This window comes from Trifolium pratense, linkage group LG4, assembly GCF_020283565.1.
Source record: "Trifolium pratense cultivar HEN17-A07 linkage group LG4, ARS_RC_1.1, whole genome shotgun sequence".
Classification (NCBI taxonomy): Eukaryota; Viridiplantae; Streptophyta; class Magnoliopsida; order Fabales; family Fabaceae; genus Trifolium; species Trifolium pratense.
In genome coordinates this window covers 15,131,710-15,150,547 of record NC_060062.1, presented here as the reverse complement: position 1 = coordinate 15,150,547, position 18,838 = coordinate 15,131,710, and the positions used below count along the sequence as shown (strand labels likewise).

Here is an 18,838-nt window from a genome sequence, read left to right as displayed (position 1 = left end):
ATGATATGAGAGAGAGTACTAGGTACTAGTACGCGTAGTCCATACGATACACACCGAAAACAGTACCATATTTTTTTTTCCATACAGGGTACGCGCGTACAAGAGGGGATACATACGGGGTATGCTAAATACAAAAAAAATGCTTTTTTTTTTCTTTGGTTTTTATCGAGAAGCAACAAAAATGTAATATTCTTAAAATTTATAGTCTATGATAAACCTAATTAGAAGCTCATCTTTTTGTGCAAATTACTTTTAAATTTTAATGTTTTATTATCATTTGAATAATTTAAATATGTTTAATCATTTGTTTCAACAATAGAATTGGTCTAAATACAGAGGGTTTTGGTCCTCTTAAACATTGGTCAAATTCGGTTGAAAAGAGAATTCACCTCATGTGCTCCACATATTATTTGATGAAGATTACCAATCCCTAACGGATACTAATTAAAAAAAGAATTTTATTATATAGTTACTATATTTGTACCGGTGTAGTGAAAGTGAAAACACCCAAATCATTTGTAAGTTGAACAAATCACCGTCAACAATGGCTTCTGTGCTTACTTCCAGTTACGTACTGTACTGTACTGTTTTTTTATTTTTATTTTTTTTATTGTTGATCTTCGCTCATCCAGATTTATACAGTTTTTTTTTTTTTTCATCTTTCTCTTCTTTTGTAAATTAATTTCTCACTTCTCTTCTTCAACCTGAAAGCATCTTTGTTTGTCTCTGATTTGTTAGTTTTATGCAGGTTCCGTTCATTCAATTTTATGTTCAGATCCAATTTCAATCAAACCTACTTCTATGGATTCGATTTCTCCATGCTTAGGTTCAGGTTCGCTAATCATTCATTCATTCTCTTTTTGTGATTTTAATCTCTCTTCTGGTTTTGAGTTTGTTTCAGTGAATTTTCTGGAACCTTTCAATTTCTAACGACACATAGTTATAAATGAAATCCAATGCTAAACTAGTTAAGGGTTGAATTGAAGCATTATTGTGAAAAACAATGTGTTTTAAGATATAGGCTATAAACAACTTAATTTACAGCTTATAGCTTGAGTGCTTATCTTGATGAGCGCTTGTGTATAAGCTATTCGTATAAACTATAAGCTGTTGTCATAAGCTATATTGCTGAGTTTATATAAAATAAGCTTAAAACAACTTATGAATATGTCATAAGCTGATTTCATAAGTTCTCTCAAACTGTTTCACAAGTGCTTATGTCAATGTGTTTTGTCCTTTCTTGATACACTTATGATTATTCAAATGGATTGCATTTTGGCTTTGACAATATATCTTAACACATTATTGAGTAATTCCTAGTTCCCCAATCATTCCTGTCAACCATATGGCTTCTTTGACCTCTTCAACTAGAGCAATATATTTTAGTTAAAAAAAAAAACAAAAAAAAACTAGAGCAATATATTTCTCTTGAGTAGTAGACAAGACAATAACAAATTGTTGATTTTCCTTTCCGAAAAAGTGTAAATACAAAATCCGTTAGGGATTTTCTAGTGTCCACATTTTTGGCATAGTCCACATCCACATATCCACCAAAGCGTAATAGTGTACTTCAAACCACCTCTAAATGATCCATTCAAATATCGCAAAATCCACTTCAAACTTTGCCAATGCACTTGGTTGTTCCATGAAGGTTGATTCACAACTCAATATTATGTTGATTCATAATAACCATAAGTACGCTTATAGAACAATGTTTCACCACCGGTGAGAAAAGTTCATTGTAATCAATGCATATCCCAAACCTTGTTAATTTAGACTCTGCATTGTTTACTTATTTCAGAAAAATAAGTTTAGGTCATACTAATTGTTAACTTATTGTGGTTATTAATCAGTTGATTGTATCAGATGGATAGGAATTGTATAATATTCTTTTTGTTTTGTCTATAAGAAAGACACAAGCTGGTGTTTGTTCCCTATCTAACTGTAGCATGTAATTGGTGAAGGATTGATTATAGTAATAATAAATTTGAAAGCAACTCTATTGTCTTATTTGTTTGAAACTGTGCCTACTAGTTGGTGCTAACTGCAACTCTTTATTCTAAAGGTCGATAAAGGTTTATTCAAGGAAGACAAATGACACAAAATCTAGTGCTACACCATTGGCTGGAGCTGTATGTCGCTTCACAGCCATTATTTCTTTAGTTAAATTTACTTTGAAATTGTGTCACACTTTTTAGTTTTATAGTTGAATAGCAGAATGATTTTGAAGTTGTTTTATTCTTTTTGTAGATATGGTATATAATGAGAAGAAAATAGGCGATGGAAGGAAATGGCAGCTGAAATGATGAGCCAGTTATGGAGAAAAGTGGCAGAGTTAATGAGAAGAAATCATGACGAATCAAACTTGTAGCCATTTTTATGGTTCATGCTAGGTACGAAAGAAATAATTAGATTTTTTCTTCACTTCCATTTTTATGGTTCTTAAAGAGAAAATATGTTATGTTAATGTTACATGCTGTTTCTTCTAGTTGTATTAAGGTATACGATGTTTATCACAAAATCCATCTATGTCTGGGACAATGGGCATGCTTGAAGAGAGTTTGAAACATAGTTTACATGATATAGAGATTAGTGACCATGCCTTTAGAATTAGGTTTAAAGATCTATTTTATCTATCTTCTGTGACACTGATTTTCTTTGTCTCATTTATATATGAACAAGACAAGTGAAAAATCGCAGATATGCTCCGATTAGGAAGCATATCAAATCTAGACAGGATCACTTGATAATGGTAAAAGTGTGTTGCGTTTTACTCTAAAATTTAAAACTAAAACAATAAGAGCCAACTACCGCTTGTCTGCTATGTTTATGTTCGTAAACAAATTGAATCTAGAGATGCTGATGAATGATAATCAATCAAATTCAGACTTGCTATTTTAGAGCAAGGTGACCTGCTTGATTTAATAAGTCTGTTTGTTGAACTCTCTTTGTTTCTGAAGCAGAGAATCTTTATATGATAAACTCGATTTGTTTCTCAAACTAAAGTAAATGTTATTTGGTCATTTCATGTGAAGTGATTCTCTTCATACTTAGTTGGTGAACATTGTCACCTTTTCTTTTGAATTTCATAAATCATTATGAACAACTATTCTGTATACGTTCGGGATGGCTCATGCCGTATCACCTCAATGCATATGATTGTGCTCTTTCTATCATATAATAATGACCATTTGACCTAAATACATGTCTCAGATGCTCACTGTAGGAAATTTCAAGGAAATATACATGCTCTAACTCTTGCTCAATGTAAAGATTTGAAGGCACCCTGGCTTGGATTTGGTGAGTCATAGTTTAAAAATTGTTTGATGTTAAAACCTGAAACTGAAGCATTCAGTTCACATTTAATTCACTGCAACAATTATTTCTTTGAGTAGTAATTGCAACTGTTATTTAATTTTAGGAGCTCTTTGTATTTTTTTTTTATGATGCAGGTTAAAAAGGAATTATCCAGGAAAAAAATCAGCAGCACCCAAGGGGATCTAGTGATTGAAAAACAGAGTATTATTAGAAGAGGTTAGACATGCTTTAATAATACACTTGTTTTGTTTTTGGTATTGTTGATCTTACATATAGCATATTGCTTTATTTTCATTTTTCACTCTCCTTAAATTATTTAATATGTAAATGAATTTAAGTATAAATTATCAGAACTAGTTTTTTATTAGAACTTAGTAGTAATTACCTCTATAAGGAAGAGTAATGTCATGCCAACTTATGATAATTGAATAGTAGTATAACAATATGAAATGTTGCCCCTATTTATAAACTTATATTCAAGCCCTATCTCATTGAATGTGAGACTCTTAACACAGCTGACTCACATCTACGACTGGCATTTGAAGCATAACCTGAGTGGTTCGATAACAGTGACTTAATAGCAGGTGTCCTAACAGATCTTTGATAGACTATATAATCTTAGAATTTGGGGTAGACTTAATTCACAAAATTGGCTTTGTAAGGTTATGTTCAATCTTATCTCATCCAATGTTGGACTCTTAACATCATTCTCAATACTTTTCAAACAATAAGCTAAAGAGCAATGTCTTAAATTCATATATTTAGACAATCAGAACTATGAAATAGTACAATCCATTGAAAATACTTTTCACACAATAAACTCCAAAGAGTAATGTCTCTAAATTCAAATTTGGATAATCAGAATTACGAAATAACTAACACTCCACATTATCAATACTAATCAAACACAATAAGCTCTAAAGAGCAATTCTCAGCCATTTTGAAGTAGTAATTAATATTGAAATTATTTCATTGTATACTTCACCAGACCAGGAATGTGTGTATTCATCATGTAGTCTGTCCAATTAATGCGAGTAGGGTCAAATTCTAGTATCTCATTCTCCATGTTATAGCTCTTTGTTGCCCTCCGTAAATTTTCCGTGTTTGTATCATCAAAACTAAAATATTAATTCATACTTTCATGAGTATAAAGGAAAAAATGTAGACCAAATATAACATCTAATAAATAGAAAAGGCCATGAAATAATTACATACATTGCCTTAAAAAACACGTAAGGTTCGTATAATTTTGCAAGTCGCTTCACCGTTCTTATTTTCTTGTAGTTGTCATCATAAACATCTTGGAAGGAATAATTGCAAATCACTTTGTTCACCAAATTTAAGACCTTGAATATATGCCAAAATATATTAAAAGGATTGATTAATAAAATACTTCATGGGTCCCGTGAGCTTAGCTCAATTGGCAGGACATTGCATTATACTCCCTCCGTCCCAAAATATAAGCAAAAGTTAGTCAACAAAAGTGGATGTATTTGATCCAAATTTTTAACCAAATACATCTAGTTTCTTTGACTCTTTTTTACTTATATTTTGGGACGGAGGGAGAATATGCATGGGGCCGGGGTTCGAACCCCGGTCATCCCACTTATCCACCTTAAGGTGGAATTTCTAGCCACTAGGCTACTTGACCAAAAAATAAAATAAAATACTTCACGGATGTGTCAAAAGATGAGTGCTATCACCACCTCGCTAACACATTCTAATTGGTTAAAATTCACATGAATTTTATTGAATCATATAAACTCCACATAAATTTAGTGGCACTCATTTGAATTTCAACCAATTAAAAAATGTGTTTATAGTATACTCAGTGCCAAAAATATAGCTTGATTTAATAGTAGGTTGTTGGAGTACTTAACATTTAACAAACCTTAAGTGGCAGGATATATCGGGCTTCTGTATAAATGTTGAAAGCAGCCACACTTTTCAAAGCAATTCCCTTTGAGATGACTATTGGCTTTCCATTTTTGTTTAAGCAAGGAGTTTTCACGAAATATTGATGCGAAATGTTGTGAACATCAGAAATTTTGAAAGGATTTCTTAGTGAAGAAGAAACATGGTAGATGAAACTTTCAGGAGCTTGATTTGAATTAATAACAATGGCTGCGATCACACAATTGATGACCAAATCTACAGGCATCTACATATTACTATCAAATGTTTAGTTTAGTTATACTTACTTTGCCCATATAAATAAGCAGTGCATATCTAATTAAATCATGCATAAAAAGTCTAGAAAGAAATCACATTTTTATGAATGGGTTGAGCTCGCATATCTAAATAAAATTTGGCAAAAAATTGTTCCTCCCAAAAATTGAAATCAGGGGTATAAGGATATAAAGGTGTACATTTACCATATTTAGTAAAATAGTATATGTTATAATTATAATAAAAAAGAAAGTAATATTATTAAACTTTTTAAAAATTGTCATTTATAAAAAGTGATATAATAAAAACAACAGTAAAATAGTGTATTTTTGTTGGTAAAAAACACTGTTACCTATTCATTATTATAAAGATTTAGAGATAAAAATGGATGCAATTGAGATAAGACCTATCAATGATATATACTAGAAAAATACTATTAATATTTTCATCAATTTATTGATTTTGTTATTAATGTAAAACACAAAAACACTTTGTCAAAAAAATAAAATAAAAGCACAAACAGCTAAATGGGAAACAAAAAGAATAATACGTCCAAACTTAATCATGTAACTTACTATGTCTAAAATTGTGTTTGGATTACCGAGAAAACATGGCAGTTTCCCTTTACCAAAAGCACATATCATACCATCAACAGTTCTGTAATCACAAATTAAAACAATTATCACCACGATATATAAAAATATAATTAACAACTAAAATAGGAACACAAGAAATCTCTATAATTCTCTCAACATTAGATTTAATTATAGAATTATAGTCATTTTCTTTTTCTAAATTTTGTTTATTAATTAAGTTTTAATATAATTAATGGCTCCCAAGAAATAATATTTTTGTGTCTATTTTTTTTATAAAGTAATTTAATAGCTAGAAATTTATGCCTTGAGGTGAATAAGTGAGGAATTCTAGGTTCGAACTTTCCAATACCTGCATATATAATGTGTTGTCCCTAAGAAACGAGTTATGCTTACGAGAATTGTTTTGTGTCTATCTTAAGTATATAAAAACAAATCATCTTATTACAAGTACCTTAATGGTATTATTTAAGAATTTCAAACAAGGAACTAATGATCATTTGTGAAGAATCTAAGAAAATATGGAACATAAGTATTTATTTTTTTTACAGAGTAACAAAATTTATTTTCATTAAAAAGGAAAAGAAGGTACCGAAAGGTTGTCACCTTGAACTCTATACCCTTATTAGAACCTCATAAATTTTTTGTTTAAAATGAAAAGGAAATATGAACGTGGTGGACTAATGCCAAAAGCAGAGAAAATGAAAATACTTTCTAACAAATATTTTCAATTTTCACTTTTTATGTTGATGATTGAAATTTCATTTGATTATTATGATTTTTCCATTTTAATTGTGGGAGAAAAGAAGGAAACAATGTTCGAAAACAATATTTGGAAACACTAAAAGCAATGTTTGAAAATTTTATCACTAGAAAGAAGACTAGAAATGCATTCTCTAATATTTATATTATCACTAAAATGAAGACAAGAAATACCTGAAGTAACTAGCCCATATATTTTTATTTTGAAAATATTTGTGAGTGATAATTTTTTATATGAGGGTGATAAATATGATATACCTTTGACCTTCAATCCAACCAGAAAAGGGATCCTTGCTTGTACTTGTTACCATTGTAGGACGTATAATGATCAATGGTACATTATCTTTATGATGCACTAAAAGCATCTCTCCCATTGCTTTTGTGAATACATATGTGTTTGGCCAACCATGCAAATTTGCTCTAATTTTGCATTAGTTCATATGAGATAAAAATTAATGTTAGAGCATACCTATTATCTATAGACAATAAAAGGTAAAAAAAAACAAAAATATAATAAGAAATTTGTTGAACCTTTCAATTCCATAATCTTTCATAACATGTTTGATTTTGTTTTCATCCACCTTCATTCCTCGAAGTTCATCTAATTTTTTCTCCAACAAATTCATTTCTGTGTGTATATCTAGTTGTGAAGTCCCCTTTAGGGATTGATTCATCTCAAAAGGTTTCTCTTGAAAATTTGATTCTCCTTCCTCGGTCTTGCCACACACATAAGCTAGAATTAATGAATACCAACAAATTAATATCACTAGTGCCATGGGTAGGAAGTTCAAATTCTTACTCCATTTGATTTTAAATATAAAAAAAACGTTCATATATTTAGTGGTATTAAGTATATAGGAAATGCTAACTAGTGAAAATTTTAGGGAGAATTTAGTGGTTTAAATATAGGAAACTTTTTGGGAGAATTTCTGGTCATTAAGGTCAACAACACTCGAGGAATTAGTTTTGACAATTGCACGTGGAGAATATCCGATTTAGGTACTTACCCGTTGATATGTGGACGAGAAGCTTTACTTTGTGACATTTTTTTGCAATGTTTAAGACATGTAAAGCGCCCATTGTATTCACACCCATGGAGTTGTCAAATCTGCATAATTTTTTTCATAAAAATTTAATCAATATTATTTGATAAGAACTTTTTTGACTTAGCTTTAATTTTGCCATCACCTTTCATCAAAATTGGTAGTTGCAGCAGAATTGACAATAAGGTCTATCTCTTCAAACATTGCATTTTTAATGTTATTGTCTTTTATTCCGAAATTTTCAACAGCAACATCTCCTGCTACTACCTCAACCTTCTTTGATATAAAAGAATTAAAATCTTCACCCAACTTCTCTCGTAGCACTCGAAATAAATCTTTCTGAAAGACCTATTCTAGCGATGCAATGTAATAAGTCATCAAATATTCACAAAATTCATGTTTATAAACTATCTAACTACCCTGTTTAATATCTGAATGGTTAGCTTAACAGGCATGATATGTCTATAATAAAAAGTTATAATACTGCCAAAATTTAGAGACAAAAGAATAAAATTGATCTCTAAATAATGAAATAAAATTTGAGACAAATTTTGTATAAGAGAATCAAATGAATATCGACAACATACCTCATTTTTCAAGCGATAAGAGGCCAAATCAGTATTTGAAGCTCTTACGAGAAGATAAAGCTTTTTTATCTCTGGTTGAATCCGTAATATCTTTTCCACCAAAACTACAAAAATATAAGTTCAACAATGATATTATTGTGATATTTTAAATGATCATTACATGTAATCGCTAATTATACTACTTTGTCTCTAAATATAAAATCTTTTTGGATAAATCACGATTATTAAGGAGGTTGTTTGTGTGGAAGACTTATTACATGGTCTGAGGGATACGCTGCCAACGCTGGTTTTTTCTTCTTATGTTGACTGTTGGAGCTGGTGTCTTGAGGAACAGGGGCGGGGGTGGGGTTTATTTTCGGTCATTTGGAAAACCAGAAATGAGAATATATAGGGGGTCATTGATTCGAAAGCGGCAGTTGAGGAAAATAAAGGGTTATCGTGGAGGTGGGATTTGAGCCGTATGAATTGAACATGCCTATTTATATGTATTACCAGTGGTCCTGAGATCCGAGAATTATTCTGTTTGGTTTCAGATGTGGTGGAAGGGGTTTCGTGTTCAATGTTGTGGGTGGTTTTTTCCTCTGTTGTCCAGTCTGGGTTTTTGTTGGTTAGGAGGAGTTTCTATTACTCAGAGCGTCTGGATGAAAGAATATTGTGAGGTAATGTAATTTTTTAAAGGAATTTAAATTTTTCCTTATAAAACTTAAAAATAAAAATTTGATTTCCCTAAAAAAATTACATTACCTTACTGTATTCCTGCATCCAAAGTCCAAACATACTCTTAGTGTTCTTTAGAGGCAGCTAGGCCCTGCTTGTTGGCTGTAGTTTATGTGATTTTTCATGTTATTGGTTGAGGGGGTCTGCTTGTTTATTGAATGGCTGTTAGCTTTTGGTGCTGGTTTTTGCTCGAAAGCTACTTTTGCCACCCCACTGGTTACTCGTGCGCCCTATTTTTGCACATCCACTACTTAAGTAGCGGACAATGTTTGAGTAACCAGTAGGACGGCAAAAGTAACTCTAGTAGGAGTACTATTTTATGGATAAAATTTAGCCTATTCAAAAAAAGTATTGTGTTTACAAGTTTATTCTTCATGAGAAGAAATTAATTAATGTTTTTACAAATTATGATTACATATCTCAGAAGAAGAGGTAATATACTTAAGGACATGGTGATAAAAAAAAAATTAATACAACTGAAAAATAGGGAAGAGTCTTATATTTAGAGCAAAAGTTGTATATACTTGTATTTGTGTGGTATATAGTACCTTTTGCTAAGAAGCCTGTTGTGCCAGTAACCAAAATGGTCTTTCCCTTTAGAAAGTTTTCCATCGTTCCAGAATTCATTGTAGAGCACTAAACTTCTTGTCAAATTTATGTAAAGGGTTATAATATCCAATAGTTGCTAGCATTGTATTATTTATAGATGGGTTTGACAACTTTTCAACTGTCACCTATTTTCTGACAAATAAATCATGGATCCCTCTCTACTGAATTATAAACCAAAAATTATCTTCATGACATTAAAAATAATAGTTAAATATTTTGTAAGTGTAGTTTAGTCAATAGATGCCCAGGACGTTATTGAAGAAGGCAGAGTTTGAATATCTATTTTTTGGAAAATGCTAACCGGTGCCCTCGGGGCACTGGTTAAGGTAACTAAAGATAGTAATATTATCTTGAAACTTGTGAAGTCAACATCTTAAAAGTTTAAATTTTTGTTTTTTCAATGTAATTTTTTTCTTTTCTTTCCTTTTTTAGTTCCTTAAGTAGTGCCCCGGGGGCACTAGTTAGCATGACCCCTATTTTTTTACTTCTTCGCGGTTAAAGTTAGTCTAGACACTAGCTACTTGACAAAAAAATAAAATAATAGATATATTTATTTAAATTGCATATTAAACTTGCAATTAAGGTCAAAACAATTAGTCTCAATTTATATATAAATATATTACATCCTTTATTATAACTCTTATTTCCATTTTTGATATATTAAAGAAAAATAATTGATGTCATGTTGGGTACTCTATGTAAAATTTAATGTCATGTTGTATTTTATATAGTAATTTATATTAAAATAAATTTCATTTTTAAATATATTTTGCCGAAATATGGGTACCAAAGAATTTTTTTGTATACGAAATTTTAACCAACATTAAAAATGATTAATCTCTGTCGTAGTATTTGTGAGGTACACAAATCTTTTTTGGAGCTGAATTTTTTATATATTCATGAGTAAAAAATTATATACTTATAGGGGCAAGACTTTTACGACTTAAACCATTTTATTAGTGACCTTGAATTAGTATCATTCAATGGATGCATACAGTCCCCACCTAAGGGAGTTCGAATTATAATTAATTATGGGACACCCACAATTATGGACAGGCGGGAAGAAGTAAGGCAGTTAATAGGTTACATTTATTTTGAAAACGATTTTACAGCGCATTTCACCTTTTGGCACCAAAAGAAAATACTTGGTATACCTTTTCGAAAGTCCAAACAGTATAATGAATAATGGGTTTATAGCTTTGTAAATAAATAATGGGATTTTTTTCCGAACACTACAAAAATCTTTTTTTCGAAATTGAATGTCATCAAAGATTGTAGATCTCAAATTATCATTGACTTTTCTACGGGTTTTATAGGTAAAGTTTTAATGAGGCAATTGTATTTGTTAGCTTCCACTTGAGTATTGGTATATTAGTCCCCCCAAGTTCTCTTATATAGTATCTTTTATTTTCTTATTAATTTATTTGAGAGTTAACTTGTTTATGGTGTTAATAAGGAGGTGCCAACATAGTTGAGATGTCTTTATATCTCACTACTAGGAAATTCACTTTTAAAGACTGATTTAGCGACCGAAATAATTCGGTCGCTATAGAGACCGGATTAGAGGGATTTGGATTTATTGTTTTTTTGACTAAAGGGATTTGGATTTACTGTTGTACAAAAAGCATGCGGTTTCACGTTGTACTGCATCCGACCGTCCGATTACGATCCAACGGATCAGATCTATAGTGGTTACTTTTTACTGTATTTTTAATCTAAGCTATTGTATCGTGATCGGACGGTCAGGATGCAGTACAATGTGAAACTGCGTAGTAAATCCAAATCCTAGCTAGAGGTAGACACCCTCTATAGTAATCCTCCAAAGCAACACTCTATAGCTTCATCCGCTCACCATCAACTTTTCATTCCCTATTATCAATTAATTCCTCCATTACACTATAATATGCTGAAAGAATCTTATAAAACCCATCATGAAATTTACACCATAAAAATTAGTCCTCCTCATCAGTAGAAAACAAAAGCATGTTTTTGATCAGCCATGCTTTTGATAACCATTTCTAAATTCAAACCATAGTCTTTCCCAAGATCAGGTATCTAAACTGTTGTTTCTTATTCCTCCCAATCATCGATGGTAAGACCATATATATAATGATACCTAAGCTCTCAAGAGACCTCCTAAGGGGTGGTCATCAACTCCTTCATAGCATTCGTCGCGTTCCTTCTAAAGTAGACTTCTTAATTTTTCATATTTATAGATAGTTTAGATGTTTCCTCATAGATCTTAAGAATACTTTTCAACGCTTGTTATTTTCTTTCGTTAGCCCCACAAAAAAAAGAAACAATCGCCAACAAATAAAATATATGTGAGGAGAGGAACTTCTTTCGAGACCTTAACTCCATGAATTTTGGCTCTTGCTTCCACTCTTTTTAGTAAAAATGGTAGTAAGGCCATCAACACAAATAATAAATAGGTAAGGCGACAATGGATCACGCTGCCTTAGTCCTATCCTTGATGATATAATCTCAACATTATCTCCATTCATTATTACCAGGGCCGGCCCAAGCTACAAGCAGCCCAAGTTAGGGCTTTAGGCCTCTCAAAAAACCGAATTTTTTAAAGTCTATTAGGCCTCCAAATAATTTTTGTTTTGTTATATATAAGCATCATGTCCGAAAATATCATAGAAGAAATGTATTCGCTTTAGGCCACATAATATGTTGGGCCGGCCCTGATTATTACAAAGTAATTAACCGTTTCCATATACATGAACTCTTTTCACATAAATCCATCTTCAACATCATACATTATAGATAATAGCAATAAACTCTATCACGAGCTTTACTGATATCTATCTTCAACACAACTTCACCAAAGCTACCATTGACTTTGCATTTAAGGTTGTGAATAGTTTCAATGAAATCATAACATTCTCAAGAATTTATCTATTTTAATTGTCAAGATGTTTTTGTAAATAAGGTTGTACAAAGAAATTGACCTTATTCCAATCCTAATATTTGTTATTCATTATAACTTTAAAGTTACACAAAATGAATATAAATAATGTTTTTTTGGGTACAACAATACAACATTTTTTAATAGCAACATCAACGAAATTGTTGCCTTTTATTCGCAACCAAGTAAATAAGGATAACATTGGAGTACCATGGAGTATCCGGTACTGGTACGTACCCGGTATTGAGTACTTCACCATCTTAGGAGTACCCATTTTTTATTCGCATACAAGCGCTCTAAAGAGCACTTTCCAACCATTTTTTATTTGAAACTATTTCATCGCATACTTGACAAGACCAGGAATGTGTGTGTTCATCATGTAGTCTGTCCAATTAATGCTGGTAGGGTCAAATTCGAGTTCTTCATTCTCCATGTTATAGCTCTTTGCTGCCCTCCGTAAATTTTCCGTATTCGTGTCATCAAAGCTAAAATGAAAATTAATTCATATTTTCATGAGTTCGAATAATTTAATTTAGAAGAAAAAAGTAGCATAAATTAAATCTCGAAGGCCATGAAATTACATACACTGCCTTAAGAAACACGTAAGGTTTGTATAGTTTTGCGATTTTCTTCACCATTCTTATTTTCTTGTAGTTGTCATCATAAACATCTTGGAAGGAATGGCAAATTATGTTGTTTACCAAATTAAAGACCTTGAACATATGCCAAAACATATTAAAAGGATTAATTAGTAAAAATACTTCAAAGGATGTGCAAAAAATATGGCTTGAAAAATTCATTGAACAAACCTTAAGTGGGAGGGCATATCGAATTGTTACATAAATGTTGAAAGTAGACAAACTTTTCAACGCAATTCCCTTGGAGATGACTATTGGCTTTCCATTTTTGTTTATGTAAGGGGTTTTCATGAAATATTGATGGGAAATTTTGTGAACATCAGAAACTTTGAGCGGATTTCTTAATGAAGAAGAAACATGATAGATGAAATTTTTAGGGGCTTGATTTGAATTAATAACCATGGCTGCAATCACACTATTGATGACCAAATCTGCAGGTATCTACATATCATTATCAAACGTTAAGTTAAATAATAAGTTTTGTATTAGACAACATAATATACTACTAAGTTAATCCTAAAATTTATCCTATTTTATGTTTATAGTTATAATTTTTTTTTTTTTTTTTTTTTTTGGTATATATAGTTATAATTTTTATCTTGAGTATAAAGTGAGTTAAAAACTATAATTTTTATCTTGAGTATAAAGATAAAATACTAAATTAAATTAATAATTTTTTCCTATAAAAATATAATTTAAAAAATAAACACTTAAAATATAATAATAAATAATTATATTTTATAAAAAATCAATATTAAGATAAAAAATATTAATTTTTTATTTATTGAAATTAGAATATTTTAAATATATATTTCACAACAACTGTACAAGAGATAGTTTATGTTATAATATGAAACTTAATATTATTGACTTACTATATCTAAAATTGTCTTCGGATGACCGAGAAAACATGGAAGTTTCCCTTTACCATAGGTACATATCATACTATCAACAGTCCTGTAATCACAAATAAAACATTTATGCTTATAAAAAAAAAAAAACAAATAAAACATTTATCAGCACCATATATTTATATAAATAAAATTATCAACAAAAAACTAAAATATCTGGCTACTTCTATCATTATTAAATTTAATGATATGTGCAAAATGTTAGTACCGGAAAGAACAGTATAAGATAGAACAACATAGTATAAACATTTAAGGTATTGAATAAATTTTGTGTTGTATGATGTTTGGTGGAAAAAAATGTTATTTTGGTATTTTAGACAATTTGTGCAGATAACAAAAAGTTATCACGTGGGGGACAACAATTTCAATTTTTATCTTGTCCATTGGCCCCCAATTTGTCTAGTAATTAATAGGAACAATTTTAAAATCAAACACAGTACAACTGAAGTTATTATGTCCAGTTCCTTATGTTTTAGTAGATCAAACGCACCTTTAGAGTCTAAAATGTACATCTCGAAAAACATTTAGAAAACATTCATAATGCATTCTTTAATATTTATTTTGTGATCTACTTTAAAATACATTTAGAAAAACATTTAAAAATTCACCAAAAAATAAAAACATTTATAATGCATTCTTTACCATTTATGAGTGATTTATTTTTTTGTTTATTTTGCTTGTGAGTGATAAATATGATATACCTTTGACCTTCAATCCAACCAGGAAATGGATCCTTGCTAGTACTTGTTACCATTGCAGGACGAATAATAATCAATGGTACATTATCTTTATAATGCACTAAAAGCATCTCTCCCATTGCTTTTGTGAATACATATGTGTTTGGCCATCCATGCAAATTTGATCTAATTTTTCATTAATTAGGTTTGAGATCATAAAATAATGTTAGACCGATACATAATAATTCTACATAACAAAAAGTAAAAAAAAAAAAAAAAATAATATAATAGTATTTGACCAACCTTTCAATTCCGTAATCTTTTAGTGCATGTTTGATTTTGTTTTCGTCCATATTCAATGCTCGGAGTTCATCTAATTTTTTCTCCAACAAATTCATTTCAATCTCTATGTCTAATTTTGAAGTCCCTTTTAGAGATTCACCAATCTCAAATGGTTTCTCTTGAAAAATTACTTCATCTTCCTTAGTCTCTCCACACACATAAGCTAAAAATTTTAATTATGAATACCAACAAATTAATTATTATCACTAATTATAGCCATGGGATGTGAAGTTGAAATTCTATCTTATCTCAAATATAAACAAAATACTACATATCCGTGTGTGCTTATACGATCTATTTTTTATTTATCACAAAAGGCAGAGACGTAATCAACGCGAGCAGAATACTCGTGTTTACTAGGAATTTTTCGTTGAAAACATACAATGTATTTAATTATAAAAAAAAACCCGTTAATATTAGTTTTTTTCTTCTTCTTTTCAATATGAATTACCATTTCTATTTAACAAGACAAGATTCTATAAACAAACGGTGAGACATACTCTATTACTACTTGATAATTTTGAGGTATTTGTCTAAAAACCAATGAGCATATAAACCATATAAGTAAATTTACACGTGATACGTAATTAACTTGTAACGAACTTTTATTTCACATGCATATAGTTTGTTCTTATTGGTTGATAGGTGAATACTCTCAAATTATAAAGGAATAAATTAGAAGAAAAAAAACCTAAACAAAATACTCAACTAAATATTTTAACAATATAAAAATAGTTACTTTTACATATATTTAAAATCAAAGAGAGTAGATGATTAATTTGGATTTTCATTGGTTTAGATATTTACCCGTTGATAGGTGGACAAGAACCTTCATTTTGTGACAATTCTTTGCAAAGTTTAAGACATGTAAAGCTCCCTTTGTATTAACACTCATCGAAATGTCAAATCTGTATCAAATTATTTTTTCAATAAAAAATTATCAATTTAATTTAACAAGAAAATGTTCCTTTTTTTTTTCAACTAACAATAATAAGAGTAATGTTATTTTGAATAACTTTTTTAACAATTTTTTGATAACTTACTCTCTTGTTTTCTCATTCTTTTTTTTCTCTCTATTTTTTTGTCCAATAAAAAAAAAAGAAAAAAAAATTATCCTAAAGTTGTCTAAAAAAATTGTTCGAATAAGATTGCTCACAGTAATAATAGGTTTGAGTTACCATCACCTTTCATCAAATTTTGTATTTCCAGCGGAATTAACTATAATGTCTATCTCTTCAAACATTACATTTTTAATGTTATTGTCTTTGATTCCTAAATTTTCAACACCAAGATCTCCTGCTATTGCCACAACCTTCTTTGCTATATAAGAATTAAAATCTTCACCCAACTTCTCTCGTAACACTTTAAATAAATCTGTCTGAAAGACCTATTCAAGTAACAATAATATGCAATTTAATATATAAGTAATTAATATTCACAAAATGTATATATATTATATACTATATATTTATAATCTAATGAAATTAGATTATACCTCATTTTGCAAGCGATGAGACGCCAAATCAGTATTTGAAGCTCTTACAAGAAGATAAAGCTTTTGTATTTTTGGTTGAATACGTAGTATCTTTTCCACAAAAACTGCATAATCAACAATATCATGACATAACCTTTATTAACGAAAGCCTTATAATATTCAACAAATTGAAGTGTCATGAGTTTTAAATAAAATATTGTCATTTCGAAAAGAAAAAAATTTAAAAGTTTATTACTCCATCCATCTGTCCCAAATCTTTGGTCCATTTAGTTTTTTTAATTTTGTCCCAAAACTTTAATTCTTTTAAGAAACCAAGATATAATTAATGATGTTATATCATTTGTACCCTTACAAAAGTTAAAATATTTATTAAATGGATTTTCTCTTTCTTAATAAAGTAAGAGTAAAAATGACTTAACTTATCAATCTTTATGATTTCTTAATCCACGTGCAATACTCTAAAAGGACCAAAGTTTTGGGACGGAGGAAGTACATATTAGTTATATTAATTAAGAGCATGGTTTCAAATTATGATCCGCAATTGTGGTTGCAATATTGCTGATGGAGTAGTTTACTCAACCACATCATACCACAATTGTGGTGCAATCTCTTATCACATGGACGACTACAACGTAACCACACCAACAATCGCATCAGATGATGCTAGATGAGATAAAATATAGAAAATAGAAATATACATTGATTGATATATAAAATGAGAAATCTAATTACATTAAGGAGTATAATATGAGGCTTATGCATGCAATTAGAGTGACAAACTCCTAACATTTATATGATAAAAAATAGTAGATAACTGATAAACTAACTATGTGTCACGTATATACCTTTCGCTAAGAAGCCCGTTGTGCCAATCACTAAAATGGTCTTTCCCTTGAGAAAGTCTTGCATAGTGGTTCCAGCTGAGTTCATTGTAGTAGATGACTAAATTGCTTGTCAAAGTTCTCTTATTTATAGATTAATAATCTGCCAACTCTTCCACTCTCACTTATTATAAATAATAAAAAAAAAATTAGAAAACCATACGTGGTCCTAGTCCTACTCCCTCTTATATGTGCTATATTTTTTTTATTTTTTTTTTGGCTGACATATGTGTGCTATATTTACCATATGGTGTACTAGAAAATATGAGACTAGATGTAATGATGTCATTATTATAAATAAAAATAATAAATTAACTTTTAGGTTCGATAACTAACTGATTTATATGGTTTATAATTAATGTAAATTAAATATATCAATTATTCGATGAAACTAATTAAGTGATTTTTGCTTAAACTAGTGATCATAGGTTGTAGTTTTTGGATTCGTTTGATTTGTTAAAAAATTACCGGGCAACACATCATAAGACAGAACAACACTGTACACACTTTGAATTGAGTAGTACGCTATAAGTCTTGAATTCGATCCCAGCTCATTGTAAAAAATAAATAAAAAAATCTCAATTTTTTTCAATTCTTTATGATTTAATAAAGATTTCAGTTTTTGTTCAATTCCTTGAATTAACATATATCCAATTTGTTAGGTTCGAGACAGAGATTTAAAATGAAACATTCATCTGCATATCAACCACACTTTTATGTCCATTAGGAATATCTCCACATCTTGTTGAAGCAATTATAAAACCAGCCTTTAATTAGTATTACTTCTTTTCCATATTTACTTCACCTCTTTCTCCTATTTGATTTGTTTAGGACTATCATGAACTATTAATTTTAAATTGATTAACTTCAATTGGCTAGCCTTTTTAACCATGAGCCATCCACTATCACTTTTTTTTTTTTTTGAAGGAAGCCCTCCACTATCACTTATCAACTATAAGCTATGTTTTTAGCCATCAACTAGCTTAATCTTGCCAAACAAAACAGGCGTATACATATCAAATGACATGCAAAATAATAATTTTTCCAATAAAGATAATAGGGATTAAATTTAGTGAGAGATTTAAATATATAATCCGTTACAAGCTTCTTTTTTTTATAAGCAAAAATTGAATTATAAGGAGTACTAGGTGCATTCAACCCTTACAATTTAAACGAAAACAT

The 18,838-nt window shown here is 29.9% G+C and overlaps 2 protein-coding genes and 1 long non-coding RNA gene across 5 annotated transcripts; 1 reads left to right on the top strand and 2 right to left on the bottom strand.

The window, feature by feature from the left end:
- Positions 1-493: 493 nt before the first annotated feature.
- LOC123921876 lies at positions 494-3,787 on the top strand. 3 transcript variants are annotated; one of them, XR_006814192.1, is made up of 6 exons: positions 494-566; positions 749-832; positions 2,066-2,132; positions 2,251-2,393; positions 3,214-3,300; positions 3,453-3,787. It is a non-coding gene; the product is annotated as an uncharacterized LOC123921876 (long non-coding RNA). The 3 variants fall into 3 exon arrangements; XR_006814193.1 differs by having other exon boundaries at positions 509-566; positions 739-832; XR_006814191.1 differs by lacking the exon at positions 494-566 and having other exon boundaries at positions 628-832.
- A 284-nt stretch (positions 3,788-4,071) lies between these two features.
- Positions 4,072-9,872, bottom strand: LOC123921873 (fatty acyl-CoA reductase 1-like). Its single transcript, XM_045974578.1, has 10 exons — positions 9,738-9,872; positions 8,473-8,576; positions 8,031-8,233; positions 7,850-7,950; positions 7,374-7,575; positions 7,101-7,262; positions 6,063-6,144; positions 5,210-5,479; positions 4,534-4,664; positions 4,072-4,436 (listed from the first exon to the last, which is right to left on the bottom strand). The coding sequence occupies exons 1-10, from the start codon at positions 9,814-9,816 to the stop codon at positions 4,283-4,285; spliced, it is 1,488 nt and encodes a 495-aa protein (XP_045830534.1). The 5' UTR covers positions 9,817-9,872; the 3' UTR covers positions 4,072-4,282.
- Positions 9,873-12,393: 2,521 nt separating this feature from the next.
- On the bottom strand, positions 12,394-17,705 carry LOC123921408 (fatty acyl-CoA reductase 1-like). The gene is made up of 11 exons (XM_045973930.1): positions 17,621-17,705; positions 16,776-16,879; positions 16,465-16,667; positions 16,072-16,188; positions 15,789-15,811; positions 15,242-15,416; positions 14,963-15,124; positions 14,226-14,307; positions 13,522-13,791; positions 13,298-13,425; positions 12,394-13,197 (listed from the first exon to the last, which is right to left on the bottom strand). Exons 1-11 carry the CDS (start codon positions 17,703-17,705, stop codon positions 13,044-13,046), a joined length of 1,503 nt encoding a protein of 500 aa, XP_045829886.1. The 3' UTR covers positions 12,394-13,043.
- Positions 17,706-18,838: the final 1,133 nt, after the last annotated feature.

Bases quoted from the DNA above. Each gene is read 5' to 3' on its own strand.
- LOC123921408 (XM_045973930.1), bottom strand. From the start codon at position 17,705: ATGAACTCAGCTGGAACCACTATGCAAGACTTTCTCAAGGGAAAGACC. The intron at 15,125-15,241 runs GTTGGTCAAATA...ATGAAAAATTAG, and splicing joins AAAGATTACGGAATTGAAAG to ATCAAATTTGCATGGATGGC. The intron at 13,426-13,521 runs GTTTGTTCAATG...CATATGTTCAAG, and splicing joins GATATGCCCTCCCACTTAAG to GTCTTTAATTTGGTAAACAA.
- LOC123921873 (XM_045974578.1), bottom strand. From the start codon at position 9,816: ATGAATTCTGGAACGATGGAAAACTTTCTAAAGGGAAAGACCATTTTG. The intron at 7,951-8,030 runs GTGATGGCAAAA...AAAATTATGCAG, and splicing joins ACTACCAATTTTGATGAAAG to ATTTGACAACTCCATGGGTG. The intron at 7,576-7,849 runs GTAAGTACCTAA...CATTAATTCTAG, and splicing joins TCTCGTCCACATATCAACGG to CTTATGTGTGTGGCAAGACC.